At 41.2% G+C, this 16280-nt stretch overlaps 1 protein-coding gene across 1 annotated transcript in view; it reads left to right on the top strand.

Moving 5' to 3' along the window:
• The window catches only part of LOC126141067 (glutamate receptor ionotropic, kainate 2), a 766326-nt gene that overhangs the window by 658555 nt on the left and 91491 nt on the right, over window positions 1–16280 (top strand). Inside the window, exon 15 of the mRNA XM_049915243.1 lies at window positions 2450–2707. Coding sequence (XP_049771200.1) covers window positions 2450–2707 — 258 coding nt within the window. The remainder of the gene's footprint in view (window positions 1–2449; window positions 2708–16280) is intronic.

The raw sequence follows: 16280 nt of genomic DNA, 5'->3' as shown, positions 1-16280 counted from the left end.
AGACATAAATAGACGGATTATACTTTTTTCCATTAAATGAACTGCCTCTTCGCCATATGTAATAGGATACATACTTGTGAAAACAGATAACTTTCGCAGTTATTTTTCGTGGGCGTATAATACTGCAAGAGATCCTTTGGATTTCACGAAAATATAAACTATACAGAGGGTGTTACAAAATTACACAAACAAACTTCAAGGTGATGTAGAAGGATTCTTGCGGAACAGAATGAGGATAGGAACCCGTGTCCTGAAACGTCATCCAACGAAGCTATTGTACATCGAAGTTATAGGTACTGGCACGTGTATATGTACTGTATACACAGGGTGAGTCCATCAAGATGTTAGAAACTTTTGGGGATGATGAAGGCGTTAAAACCATTTAGGGATGATGAAGAAGGGTTAATGTATAAATTCGAGTAAAGGAACTCTCGTCCAGAAACGAACGACTAGAAAATTAATAGTGAAAATCGTTCTGTTACCTCTCAAAATGGGATACACATACCAGTGGTCGTGTTGCTAAGATTGTAGGGCCGAAAGAAGGAAAAAAATGTCTATTAAAGGTAGGCTCTAAAATGAGATATCAGTACTTGTTCATCTTCGTTATTGTGCAACACTTCTACTCTATGGAGCAAGTGCCCATAGCTCTTAAGATATACGTTTTAAAGCCTATGTTTAATAGACATTTTTTTCTTTTTTGGTCCACACTATCAACTCTGAAACTTGCCTACCCTACAATCTTAAAAACAACGCTACCGGCACATGTATTACTTGTCAGAGGTATCAAAAAGATTTTCGCTTATAGCTTTCCACTAGTTCGTTTCCGGTACAGGCACCTTACCTCAAACTGATGCATTTATCCTTCTCCATCATCCCTGAAAGTGTGTAACGTCATCATGGAATTAACCTGCATGTAGAGACATGTACAGGTGCCAGCGCCTGTAACTTCAACTCACTATAGCGTCGTTGGATGACGTTTCCGAAGTGGGTTCCTCTCCTCATTTTCTGACACACCACTTTCTACACACCCTCCAAGACGTTCGGTATAAATTTCGAAACAGCCTGTATAATGAACTTGCTTCTTATGTCTCCCTTTCTTTTCTCATTGGCTTTACCAGTTTCGGTTCATGTTAACATTCTTGGTTGGACTTGTAATGAATTTTTTACTCTCTTGAGTGTGCTCATTTTCCTCACGTTTCTCGAGAAGTTTCATTTCACAAACACTGTACCAAATAACCTTTTGTATTAGCAGTTATCGCATTAGTTTTTCTATGTGATGGCAGGTAGTGTCATAGGCCGCAAAGTTGTTCATGTTTCTCGGTTGACAGTCGCTCACGTTGGACGTGTTTGCGCTTATAGTAGACTACGGATGGGTTTTCTCGAGATGCTGAGATGGAGTAAAAGGGGAGTGAGATGTCACATGGGCAGCAAAACTGTATCGGAGACAGTAGGTCAATACTCAGTGAACATTTATTAGGTTGTTTACGTATGATATTTTCTGTTAGTTACCTGCTCATTTCAGATGGTTTTGATTTAAGCTGTTATTATATGTATGTAGTAATGTAATAGTGGTACTTATTGTATTGTAGAAATTTACTATTTGAAACAGGAAACACGGCAGTTTTTGTGTTCTTATTTAGTTTAAAATAAATGATATAGCTGTTATAGATACGGCCACTCAACAGATCTGGAAATTTGGAAATTTGTGGTGAGATCTTATAGGGACCAAACTGCTGAGGTAATCGGTCCCTAACCTTACCCACTACTTAACCTAACTTTCTGTAACTTACACTAAGGACAAGATACACACCCATGCCTGAGGGAGGACTCAAACCTACGACGGGGGGATTAGTGCGGACCTCAACGGATCTGTTGAGACATCTATGTAGTTCACGATTCCAATACAAATTCCTAAATTTGTGCACCGAAGAAATATGTTTTACTAAACAGGTGATTAATTTGAAAATATTATTAAAGAGCTGTAGATTACCTTGAAAAAACGATCTCTCTTGTCCGTAATTCAAATCAATCTTCAGCGAAGGTATATAACAACTATGAATCAAAAAACGTGATTCACATAGCTTTTCGAGTTCTATACGTTGAAATACAGAGCTTAGCTGTGACAAATTCAGGCTAGTGAACAACTAAAAGCCTTCTTATTTGGTGAAGAAACTGTTTACAATTGTTGTAACTGTTTGATTCGTGGTTTCCTGTTGCTCCTTTTCCTGAAAGAACCACGTTGAATAAGAGTGTTGAATGTGTTGTGTGACTTAACAGAGTTTTTCCACAGCTTTTTTTTTCGCACCTTGTGTTGTTACAATGATGGGAGCAGTACGTGCTCGACTAATCTGCTTGCTATTGCCACACCTCCACTCTGTGGAGCGTAGCGCGCGACCCTGGCGGGGCCGGGAGGCACTACTGACGGCGTGTAGCTTGCGGTTCCCGGCAGGTCCCCACGAGCGCGCCGACGCGCCTCTTCTCGTTCATGAACCCGCTGGCCGTCGAGATCTGGCTGTACGTGCTGGCCGCCTACGTTCTCGTCTCCATCACCATGTTCGTGGTGGCCCGGTTCTCGCCCTACGAGTGGCACAACCCGCACCCCTGCGACACGGAGAACGACCTCATCGAGAACCAGTTCTCGCTCGCCAACAGCTTCTGGTTCACCATCGGCACGCTCATGCAGCAGGGCTCCGATCTCAACCCCAAGGTACAACGCTGGGGGTACGTGCTAGGTGTGCTCTGCCGGTAACTTCCCGCTAGTAGCTCCGTAGAGTTGACTGCCCAAACGCAGCACTTTGATAACAAAAGAGTCAAAGTTCATTGTTTTCCTTGTTTTGGAAATGATAACATTTGCTGTCTGGACTATTATTAAAACTGATTATTTATAGTAGGAATTTCTCAAGTAATAGCAGTAACAACATAAATTTCTGAAAGAACCAACTAAATTTTAAAGACACGTACGTTAGAAGTATGATGAGCGTCATAGTGGCTATTCGTGGTAAGCCGACACAAACAAATGAAAAACTTAGTAATTAAATCCTTCTTCTGTCTTTTCGCACAATTTTTAGTATTTAGATACATTAAAATCCGTGGAGAAGAAATAAAAACTTTGAGGTTCACCGATGACAGTGTAATTCTGTCAGAGACAGCAAAGGACTTGGAAGAGCAGTTGAACGGAATGGATAGTGTCTTGAAAGGAGGATATAAGATGAACATCAACAAAAGCTAAACGAGGATAATGGAATGTAGTCGAATTAAGTCGGGTGATGCTGAGGGAATTAGATTAGGAAATGAGACACTTAAAGTAGTAAAGGAGTTTCGCTATTTGGGGAGAAAAATAACTGATGATGGTCGAAGTAGAGAGGATACAAAATGTAGACTGGCAATGGCAAGGAAAGCGTTTCTGAAGAAGAGAAATTTGTTAACATCGAGTATAGATTTAAGTGTCAGGAAGTCGTTTCTGAAAGTATTTGTATGGAGTGTAGCCATAAATGGAAGTGAAACATGGACGATAAATAGTTAGGACAAGAAGAGAATAGAAGCTTTCGAAATGTGGTGCTACAGAAGAATGCTAAAGATTAGATGGGTAGATCACATAACTAATGAGGAGGTATTGAATAGAATTGGGGGAGAAGAGGAGTTTGTGGCACAACGTGACTAGAAGAAGGGATCGGTTGGTAGGACATGTTCTGAAGCATTAAGAGATCACCAATTTAGTATTGGAGGGCAGCGTGGAGGGTAAAAATCGTAGAGGGAGACCAAGAGATGAATACACTAAGCAGATTCAGAGGGATGTAGGTTGCAGTAGGTACTGGGAGATGAAGCAGCTTACACAGGATAGAGTAGCATGGAGAGCTGCATCAAACCAGTCTCAGGACTGAAGACCACAACAACACAGATACATATTTAGAAGTCACAGCTTAATTATGTTAGCGTCAGTAAGAACCTCCATTACGATGGCAAATTGCCAGAAACGCCTATATCCGATTTCTTAAATTTTTAAAATATTACATCACAATGGAGTATTTCCATATGATCAACACACAAAGTTTTCGGTATATTAATATGTAGGAGTTACTTCATCGCGACGTTCTATAGAAACGTCAACAAAATCCGCTGGTGTTCTCCTTGCGTGTCGACATCGCACTCTTATGTAACAGCTGAAGCCCTGGTGATCAACCTATGCACTTTATTTTCAAAAGCATCTGGACACATATTAGTGGACATTCGTAAAGGATTTTTCCACCCGGCTTCTTTATGATGGCTGTCAGTTTGCTTGAGACACTTTCGATGAGGTATCGAAATAACTGTGTAGGAACGGCAGTCCATTCTCCCGCATGAGCCGAAACCAGGGAAGTCGATGTTCTAACTCATCACAAAGCTGTTCCATTTGATTCAGCTCGGGACAATGAGAAGCCCAATATTTTTTCAGGAATTTTATTGTTCGGAAACCATTGCCTCGCAGATGTTACTTTATGATATGGCGCATTGTCTTGCTGGTACAAACAGTTATGGTCTCCGAATTGTACCTGTTCTGTAGGCAGTCCACAATGGTGTACAATGTGTCCATATCCTTCCGCACTGTAAATGGAAATGGAAATGAAGTCCCATGCTTCTTTACAGAGCGTAGGGGAACGATGCGGGAGACCCGTACCGCTTTACTAGGCAAGGTCCTTGTGGAGGTGGGTTGCCATTGCCTTCCTCTGACCGTGATGGGGATGAATGATGATGATGAAGACAACACCCAGTCATCTCGAGGCAGGAAGAATCCCTGACCTCTCCAGGAACCGAACGCGGGACCCCGGGAAGCGAGAACACTACCGCGAGACCAAGAGCAGCGGACAAGATGACTAATGACCATAACTTAACTAAATAAAGCACTCCCAAACTGTCACGCCACCTGCTACTTTTTTCACTATTGGCAATACTCATGAAGGTAGGTAACATTCTCTAGTTACTCGCCAAACCCAAACCCTTCCACCGGATTGTTTCAGAGTACAGCATGATTCATCACTCCAAATCACTCGCTTCTCTTCTTCCACTGTCCATTGGTGTCGCTCTTAATGCAGTTTCGAGCGTCGCCTACCGCTGAATACAGAAGTGTTTAGCTTATCAGGAATTGGTCAACCACTGTACTTGGCAATACTCATGAAGGTAGGTAACATTCTCTAGTTACTCGCCAAACCCAAACCCTTCCACCGGATTGTTTCAGAGTACAGCATTATTCATCACTCCAAATCACTCGCTTCTCTTCTTCCACTGTCCATTGGCGTCGCTCTTAATGCAGTTTCGAGCGTCGCTTACCACTGAGTACAGAAGTGTTTAGCTTATCAGGAATTGGTCGACCACTGTACTTCGTTCTTTATAACTCCCTACGTACAGCCATTGCGCCTAGCTTGAGCACTGGTAGCACTCTGGAAGTCACGAGTGACTGCTTCAGCTGATTTCATGCGATTTCTTACAATCACCCTCCGCAATGCTCAGAAGTCCCTATCCGTCAATACCCGAAGTCTGCCTGATACTGATTTAGCTTTAGTATTCCTTTGCATTTCCACTTCACTGTCACAACAACAACAGCCGTCCGATGCAACTTTGGAAAGGTTCAAATTCCCGTGACAGATTTCTTACTCAGCCCAAATCCAATGACTAGTCCACGTACAATGTCATTGATCTTCCTCGACCAACCCATTCTGCTTCTCTACTGACAACATAATACCCCCTACATCCTTTCGTGACGACTAGAGGTCAGTTCCGCATTACACAGGAGTGACCGAATAATTTTGATAAGATAGTGAACACTGCCGCTTTGAAACGACAGTGGATGAATTCTTGTAGTAAGTTTTCCATTAGAACTACGACCGTCTTGAAGAAGAGTTACGTTTGTAATTAGGTAATGTAACATACGGCAATGGAATGTAGGTAGAACTGTTTCCCTGACAGTGCTCATATTATTTTTTGTCACTTGTAGCCACCACGTTCTGAGAGCTTTATTTGTTAAACGTCGCATAGGGCACACGCGAAGTGATAAATAGGAGAGTAATAGGACGTGAATTTGGTAGGAATTGTCGTAGTAAGAAAGATGTGTGCAATACTTTAAGTGCATAATATTTTCGTTTTTAGTGAAGTACTACGACATTTTATACCGATTACGATTATGGATTTGACATGAAATACGAACACATGGTTATCACGAGGACGCTGTCCTCTCAAGAAGAACGAATATTCATCGACGCACTCCATCGCGAGGTAGGAAGTTGTCTAACTTTAAAAATAATTGGCCTTTGCCAGCAATAAAAGACTGAGAATAGCATGTATCTCTAAAAACTGAATTTTGTTAACAAGTCATGTTATTACAGCTATTACTTGAGAATGGCTCGACAGGCAAAATAAATAAATACATTTAATAACAGTCCTGGCGGAACATGTAATTTCTAAAATACTGCAGAATTGTGAACACAAGTAAACTGAAAATTCTTCTTATTCTTATATCTTGTTCCCACATTAGAGTAAACTTTATGTTTCATCAATGAAGCCATTTAAACGATGAAAGCATATAAAGACGCTTCCGTCGGTAATCTCCACAGCTACACTTTTTGAGGCGATGATAAATTTTTTCAGCACTACCCGTTTTCCCATCACCGCGTCAAAAGCTATGTAGTGCGCAGTATCACCTGCAAGTTCCTTTCTGTACGACTTGTCCCCATGTTATTTTTGAGCTTCTTCTATTTTTATTCTCCTTCTTATTGTTATTCGTTATACTGTGTGTACCAGTTCCGTGTCTTTAACAATTTCCTATTGCGATTCAGCACTCTCTAGACGATTGCTATGCATCAATTTGTAACTTCCTGCTGTGAAAGGTATCGTCAGTCACCTTGATTATTTCATTTAAATTCGTAATAGGTTTGCTGAACTTTTTACAGGGTGACAATTATTGAACAAAATGAAATAAAATCGTCATAACCTCTGAACGGTTTGCGTTAGGAGTTTCGAAATGCACGGTTGGCCGCGGGGAATGTTGGGAATTAGTATGCGCATTTACGATCTGGTTTAGCGGCGAAGCCCACTTTCATTTGGATGGATTCGTCAATAAGCAAAACTGGCGCATTTGGGGGACTGAGAATCCGTATCTTGCGATCGAGAACGTCAACGGGTGACTGTGTGGTGTGCAGCGTCCAGTCACGGAATAATCGGTGAGATAATCCTTGATCGTACGGTTACTACCGAACGGTACGTGACTCGATTTCGACAAGATGTGGTTCACGCAAGATGCAGCTCCACCCCATTGAAGCAGGAGAGCGTTTTATGTTCTGGAGGGACACTTTGGGGACCGCATTCTGGCTCTGGGGTACCCAGAACCCACTTGCATCGGCCTCGATTGGACGCCAAATTATCCGGTTCTGAACACATCCGACTCCTTTTTGTGAGGCTATTTTAAAGACAATAAGCCCAAAACCATTTCTGGGCTGAAAAGAGCCATCCAAGAGGTCATAAACAGCATCAACGTTCCGACACTTCAGCGGGTCATGCAGAATTTCGCTATTCGTTTGCGCCACATCATCGCCAAGGATGGTAGGCATATCGAACATGTTATAACCTAAATCCAAATATCTGTACTGACGTGTACAAGTTGAACAAAGTGTATACACGCCGTAGTTTGTAACTATTTTCTGTTTTTTATTTTTTTTAATAGAGTTCAATAATTGTCACCCTGTACTTCTACAACTTACATGCAACTGATGGTTTTCTAATGGCTACCATTGAGGGAAAATGGGGAAGAGGAAAAAGAAGCTATCAAATGCTGAGCAATATCAAAGAAGAAAAATATTCAGAAATGAAAAGACTGGCTATGGACAGACAAAAGTGGAAGAGGCTTAAACCATGAGAAGACCTGCCGTAAGGCAAAATACCATACTACTACTACATTGTTTTTTACCAGTTCTTTATCACTGTACAAATAATCTCTTAAATTGCAGCCCTATAAAACTATTTGCAGACTGGTACTAGAACGCGGCATCATATCTTACATGCCGAGCTATGCAGGTTCGACTCATGCTCCTCGATAGCACGGCTGGAATTTCCATGAGTCAAACTGTTAATCTGACACCTTCGATGTAGAGTGAAAACGTCACAGTACTCTACATTCTTTACACTTTTCAGATAACTTTCATAAAACATGTTTTCGCAGCTAACAGGGGCAGATAGAGAACTATCGCCTTATCAGCTTAACAGCTCATACGTCCAAGTTGCTGACAATAATGGTATACCGAAGAATGGAAAAGAAAACTGAGAATCTGTTGGGTGGTATTTGGTGCTCGCAAACGTAACGTTCGAGAGCGGCAGTTCTAACGTGGCGCTTTGCTTATGGACGCAAGACTTCACAAAAATGAAGACACGTTTATAATACTGAAACACTGTTCGACACTTCAATTCTTGCAAGATGTTCAAAATTCAGAGAAAAGTAGGTGTAAGCTGCATGGGTAGCGTAGAATATGCACAAGAACCAAGAGACAACAACGAAGTGCTCGGATTAAAAAGGGTGTACATCGGAGAAACATAAGAAAGGATGAAGAGTGGGCTTGAGGTTCATGGTGAAAGGATATCAGTGATAAGATTCGCGGATGACATTGGTACCCTCAGTGAAGATGAAGAAGAATTACCTGGTCTGTTAAATTGAGTTTACAGTCTAATGACTGCAGAATATGGTTTGATAGTAAACCGAAAGAATACGAAAGAAATTCGAAGTACCAGGCATCAGATTAGCCATAAACTTTACTTCAAAACGCTGACTACGAAGTAGACAAAATTAAGGAATTCTGCTGACTTGGAAGCTAAACGAAATACGACGGATGAAGCAAAAGTAGACAAAAAGCGACTAGGGTAAGCAAAGAGGCCATTCCTGGCTAAAAGAATTCTAATAGTATAAAAATTGGCCTTAATTTTCGTGCGAAATTTCTTAGAACGCACGTTTGGAACACTGCTATATATGGCAGTGAACTGTCGAAGAAGGGAACCTGTGGAAACCACTATCAAGAAGATGGGGCTGGATGACACCAGACGTGTTAAGTCATCAGGGAGCAATTTCCATGGTACTGGAGGATAAAGACTGTCGCAGGAGACAGAAATTGGAATACATCTACCAAAACTGAAGACGTGAGGTGGAAGTCCTACTATCTGATGAGGAGGTTGGCACAAAAAAGAAATTTCGGAGCGTCCTATCAAACCGGTCACAATAAATATATCCCATGAATTTATGTCAGCTTCCTTAACTTTGCTTCCTTTCTTAAATTATTTCCATACCCTGTTCCCAATGTTCGTCTTCGAGTTTCCGCATTGTGCAGTACAGTAAGCTTCACCAGAATCGCTGGAAATTATGATACGACTATCTGCAAATATGCATACGGAACTATGCGATGTCTGCAAAACCATTGCGGCACACTGGCTTTCCCATTGTAAACAAACATGAGATGAATATCTTAAATTTATGACGGATGTCCTTTAGCAACTCTTTAGTTGTTTCTTCATCGAATACGTCGAACATTTTCACTGATCAGCACAAATTAAAAAAAAAAAGCCTTACTGTTCCAGTACTTTAGTATTTTATCTTGACATGGTACTGTATGCTTCCTGCAGTTAATAAACAACAGTGATTACTTCATTTATTTCAAGTAGTCTATTTCATAAGGAAAGATGATATCTATCAAAAACGAAGCTGATAGTATGCGTATGGTATGTCCCCCTGATTACTCTCAAACCTAGACTGTTGCATAGTCATACAACTTTTCAGCTGAATTATGACAGTAACATCTATTCTAAACTTCTGGAACACAGTGTGGTTTCATTCATCACACATTTCGCATGTTCCTTTTCACGTAATACGAAATCGATTAGGAGAGAGTGGCGTGTTTACACAAGTGATATAATGGTACCGAGCATATCAATAGTAATCGTTTTATATCTCCTGGCAGGAGGTTATAAATTTATACTCATTATTTAAAAGTCACTCACATCACTCATTACTTAAGACCCATGGGTTCCTTCTTTTCGTTATGTGATGCTCTATGGCCAAGTTTTTCTTCAGGTGTCAGCACTCCATTTGCCATCTATTTACCTGCATCAGTAAACAAACAATCCTGATAGAAGAACATCTGCAATTGAACGTTATAGCAGAGGTCGAAAATACCGCTTCAGTTGTAAATTTCTTTATTTTCACACGACCGGTTTCGGACTGTTATAAGCCCATCCTCACAGGCAGCACACCGCGCCTGGTACACGCGGCGCTCGGGGACCACAGCACAGCTACGACACCTCAGGATGGGATTATAACAGTCCGAAACCGGTCGTGTGAAAATAAAGAAATTTACAACTGAAGCAGTATTTTCGACCTCTGCATCAGTAAAGTTATAACATTGTAGCGATATCCCTCTTTGCTGAGTCGGTTAACCATAAAACTCCGATCACTTATATTTAATAATTCAGAGCACACCTAGCTTACCTAACGTAAAATAAGCACCCATGTCATTCTCAGCTAGCTGGAAGCATGGCTTGTTTATTTAACTGCATTTTATCGGTACGCACAAACCCTAAGTAGTCTATTTCTCTCCCCAAAGTAGTTCGCAGTCACCCACGTAACCAATGGCCTTTCACAGACCCTGCATGTCTTCAGTTGTAAAATAAGCACCCTATATGTCAATTTCTGTGTTTATTTTAAAATTAGAATATAAATTATGTTGCTCTCTATGTATCTTAATTTGTGTTATGTTTGTCTATGGAATGTGCATGAAGAGCTTAAATATTAATTTCTTATTTTTTTCGGATTTTATAATAATTTTTCGCAAAACGCCTACATTGTTATTTGTTTTGGAATGAATTTTTCTTATCTGTCTATCTGTGGGTGCTTATTTTCGAAGACTTCCAGGGTTGTCTCTGGTGGTGGATTTATGAAAATCACGAAAGCGTAAACGGGAGAAAACCAAAACCAATGTTTTAAACGCACTTCTTTAATATTCTCGGAGAAAATACGGTTGTGAAGCTTTTCGAGCAATATTCTTGATTTCAGAAATCTGGGGTAATAGCCTGAATGAAAATCAGTTTTGCTTTTCTTTCCAAAAGGTCAACAACTGTGCATTCCGGCCCTTCCAGTTTGCAGACGTCTTGGAAGTGCTATGTCCATAAACCACGGACAGACTCGTAATCTCTAATGCACAGTAGCTGCGCCTGCTGGTCCCAGAAAAGTTACAGTTTGCGTTTGTGGAAGGCCATATTACCAAACGTTTTCCTGCTTATTCAACCCACTTCATATCGTGTAATACTCTACCAACCCCTAGATATAGTCACTTCTCTTTTAACTATAATACTAAATATGATTTATATTGAAATACTCGAAATAAATTTGTGCATCGTATAATGAAGTGCCTACAGTCATGTGGTAACTGACTTTCTAAACCAAGCCAGTGATAGGACATTTCAAGCCTTCAACTGTTCTCGGAAGATTTCCTCTGCGATGTCAAATACGAGTGTCCTTCCGAAGAATCGTCACAGGTGCATTTTGCATGACGTTTCAGCAGACATTTGCAATTTAGTTTCTGCACTGTGTAGGAGAAATCAACCCAAACAGACAGTGTTCGTCACGTATTTCATGCGGCGCCCAATGTCGACGGAAAACGTCAATTTAAAGCCAAGCATGCAGCGATGCAGAGTCGCTGGTGGACTTGCGTTTATTCTTCGTGTTTTACGATCCTTGTTAATACATATCTAAGAAACAAATATCAGACTACACTAATTTTGGAACGTTATGTCGAATTGTCACGTAATGTACCGGTTTAAAAATAATTTTGTTTGTAATGGGAAACAAACCTGCGCCTTAAGTTTACACTGGGCGTCGCATGAAAAACATGATGAGTAATAATTGTTGGGGCTGACTCTAGCTACATAATGCAGAAACGAAATTGCAAATATCTGCCGAAACACGACGGAAAACAAGCCTGAAAACTCTTAAGAGAGACACGCTGTATACGGCCTCCGTAATTGTTTTATTCTTGCAGGTAGTGGAATTCGCTTTGAATGTTTCCTCCGGTTGTATCCTACTGACGTGCGATAGGTTTTCGTCCTTATGATGTAGGTGGCATAATGATTCTTTATGTTTTACATAACCAAACATTCAGACCAGGCTTGAATAGTATTGTCCCGTTCTAGTATCGTAGCGTAAGCTTCCCAATGTAATACTTATTTCGGCGTCATAGGATACTTTCCTTGTCGCATTTCATTGTGCAAAATGGAGTTTCGATCTATTCAATGACATTATTTTATTCATCTATGACCGAAAGTACTTGTTTTGAGAGTAAAACGAGGCCCTAGTTCCGAGAACAGTTTAGTACTGTATAAATACCATTCCTTTCCTTCAGACACCTAATGACATCAGCATCGATTTTCGCTATTCTTGTGTCATCTATCGAATTGTGCACCTTCGCACAATATGTCTCTGTCATCGGCGGTAAGTCTCATAAACAGACGTCCTGGGTTACTGCACGGTGTAATTCATGAAGGACTGTTGGTACACTCTTGAAACGGAGGAGAGAATCCTGCCGGATTTCCGACCACCAGCGGTACTACTAAAATGGAGCCGCAGGAACACTAAAGGTATTAAGTCCGATATCTGATAACACACCTTACAACAGAGCACGTTAGTTCAGGTGCCAGTTCTAGAGATCTTATATTTGTGTCTGCGCATTCCTTTTACCGACATGAGTTAGCACCTTACTGAGGTCTTGCAGTGCGAGTCTACTACGTCGTTACGTGAACTGCTAGAAAGAAATAATACGATGTAACAATCATTGAAGGCCGAAAGACATACGATTGTATAATGTTGGTTCCATCTCCGATATTTCTCACTTACCGACAGCCACCTTGTAGTATGTATATAACATATAACATTGGTGCAACTGGGAAATGTAGCTCATGACTTTAGGCATTTCACGGTATAGTATTTTTTTGACGGACAGATCTTAGAGATTCGGCGCCATTGATTTTAGTACTGTAAAAGTACAATTCCATAAACATAAACATAAACACGACGCAGACTTGTCAGAAAGTACTGCTCGTCAGTCTGTCATTAATACATTTTAAAAGCAGTTGTGCATTCCCTACTCAATTTCTTCGAGGAAAACGTCTCTTGTATTGAGTAAAGATCTTAATTACTCGTTACGTAAAGTTTATTGTAGAACATTACTGCTTCACAAAAAGGAAGACTGGCCACTATTGGCTGTACAATTTTCATTTTTATAGCTATTGGCAAATTTCGACTTTATAGTCATTATCAGTCAACATCAAGATATGCTGCATAGAGCTTACGTCAGTGTTGCTTGATAGTAGCTACAGAGTCGAAACTGATCAACAGAAAATTAAACAAAAATTGTACAGCCCCTAACGAATGATATTTTCTTTTGAGAAGAATATCGAGCCTGTGGACCCAGGTGCAAACAAAATTATCACTATTCCACTAACTGAACAGTTTGACTATTTTATCGCTTAATTTCTGTTAGCGTATGGCAACGTGTAACTTACTCCGATTTGTCATTTACATTTTTAAATCACGAAAAAAACACAAAATAACGGTAATAGGAAATTTCGTGACTGGAATATGGAATATCATACCGAGACGTATAAGACATAACATCGCATAAACAAAACCATGGGAAACTGTTCCAGATAAACATTTCCTTTACAAACGTTGAATATATTTGAAATCAATAAATAAATCTATCAGATCAGCACAGAATATAATTGATAAACAAGGGAGGAAGCGGATAGGAGCGTTTCAGAAGTACGCCTAAAAAAAGGAAAGAAAGAAATGGCGAATCATGAAGGAGTTAAGCATATAGGTCACAGACTGATATTGATACAGGTATCAACTGAAAATATAAAACTTCAAACTGTGGCTGCCGACGGATGAATTGTGACGCCATAACGCAGTTTCTCCTCGCAGCTGGAAGGGATAGTAAACAGAGTAGCCTAGATATAGATACCACGGAATGAAGTCTTTACGAATTTCTTTCCGTGTTCTCAGTTGGACAGTAACTACACCTTGCAGACAGGCGTGTGATCATATACGCATACGTTAGCATTTGAGAGAGAACGTGTAGTTGGTCTGACACATGCCAGTTGGATTAATTAGTGAATCGCTCGACATATGGATAGGAGGGCTGCCACTATTGGACGATGTTGATAAGAATGGGTGAACCATGGCCGAACACGGCATCAAGAAGTAAGTGGTCGACCTTCAGAGACCATAGAAAGCGATGACGGAACTGTCATTGAGGAGGCACTCAAAGCCACGGAATCATCATCATTATCCATCCGACGTGCAACTTGTCTTTGGAGTCATAATGATACTCATAATGATACCCCCCAGCACACATCTATTGTAATCAGACGACTAAAAAAGTCACTCGTACAGGTCTGAGACGGGCTGCAACATATCTGTTGTTGCCTCTGCCTCGAGGGCTTTTGGAGGACGAGGAGGAGATTAGTTTTAATGCCCCGTCGACGACTAGGTCATTAGAGAACGAGCACAAGCTGGGATTACGGAAGGATGGAAAAGAAAATCGGATACGACTTTTCAAAGGTACCATCCCAACATTTGCCTTAAGCGATGTAGGGAAGTCTTGGAAAACCTAAATGAGGATGACTGGACGTTGGTTTCAACCGTCGTCCCCCGAATGCTAGTCTAGTGTGCTAACCACGGCTCTACTTTGTTCAATTGCGGCTTTTGGAACGGGTGTGAGCAGTCGCGTAACCCAGCGATCGCCGACATTTCTCACGTGCAAAATGTCCTGCAAGGTGTTGACCAATGGTACGTAACTAGTTTTCACTTCATCCGCTATCACCTCGATTGCGATGGATGGTGTCCAAGCACCAGGGCCTCCGCTCCTCTTGAGATTCCCTGTTCTTCGTCATTCGCACTAGGCCGACGACAGTGGAACCGTATGCGCCACCTAACCAGATTGACATGTGATAGCGCATTGTTGCCATACACTTCTAATACCCCAGGGTGAATTTTTGCCACGATGGTCTCTGTTAAATGTAGGGTACGAATTACCGCTGGATTTTCCACTTTATAAGTCGTGTGCGCCATCTTGTTTTGGCTCCTTAGCGGCGTGCTGGGGCACTAAGGCCCGGGCGTTGCTGTGTGTACCGAGGCTGTAATGAAATGTGCATATGGCAGTTTTTTGGCCTGAAATCCCCCTTAGGGGAGTTCGGCTGCCTGGTACTAGTCTTTTTATTTATCTTTATTTCGGGAACTTGAGCAACGCAGATAATGTGATAATGTGGACAACACACACACCCATTCACGAGTGGGGAAAATCCACGACACGGACGGGAATCAACCCCGGGACCCTGTGATATAGCGCCAGCAACGCTATCGACAAGACCACGATCTCCTGACATCAAGACTGTATTCATGAATGGCAGCACAACATGTCGAATCACCACACTGACACACAAGTTTGCAGTCAGACTCCGTGGGATAACCATGAGAGTTCTCCAACTGTCACACGAAAGAGCACTCCCGATGACAACTCCAGGTGTAGGTCCAGTGTGTCTGGAGCGCAGACAGTTTTATTGCAGGCGCTCACCTAGTTTCCTCTTAACCAACACTCGACCATCATTGGGCTCGACCATCATTGGGACCCAGGCAGAGCCAGCTTTCCTCAGAAAATACAGCAGTCCTCCACCCTGCCATCTATTTACTTCTCGCCTGACACCATTGAAGTCGCTAACGGGGGTGGTTTGGAGTCAGTGGAATGCACGCTACAGGTCGTTTGTCTCGAGCCTGACCTTGAAATAACCAATTTGCAAGAGTTCATGATATCACTGTGATGACGGTGCTTATAACACTAGCGTATGTGTCACTCTTCCCAAACAGCCGAACCTTTAGTTCTGTCACGGGAAAATACTCACGTATCTCACTGTAAAGTGAAACACGCTAATATTACCCTCTGTGAAGGTTTCTAAGATTAACCACGCATGTGTCTAATGGACAAAGGTATCATATTATTATTGTAAATTTGGTGAAATTAACAGAAAAACCAAACGGTCTTCAACGTTGGAAGTTAATGAAAGTGGTAAAATCATAAATGAATGAAATCATAAATGAATGAAATCATAAATGAAAAATGAACAGTAGCCTAATTAGGCACATTAATTTGGAAATATATGTTTAAGAAAATTGAATATTGCTTATTAGAGTTATTTTCGTTGAGATTTCCCTTTGAATAGCAAAC

The sequence above is a fragment of the Schistocerca cancellata genome, chromosome 1, assembly GCF_023864275.1.
Source record: "Schistocerca cancellata isolate TAMUIC-IGC-003103 chromosome 1, iqSchCanc2.1, whole genome shotgun sequence".
In the NCBI taxonomy this organism is placed as follows: Eukaryota; Metazoa; Arthropoda; class Insecta; order Orthoptera; family Acrididae; genus Schistocerca; species Schistocerca cancellata.
This window is presented reverse-complemented; position numbering and strand designations above follow the sequence as displayed.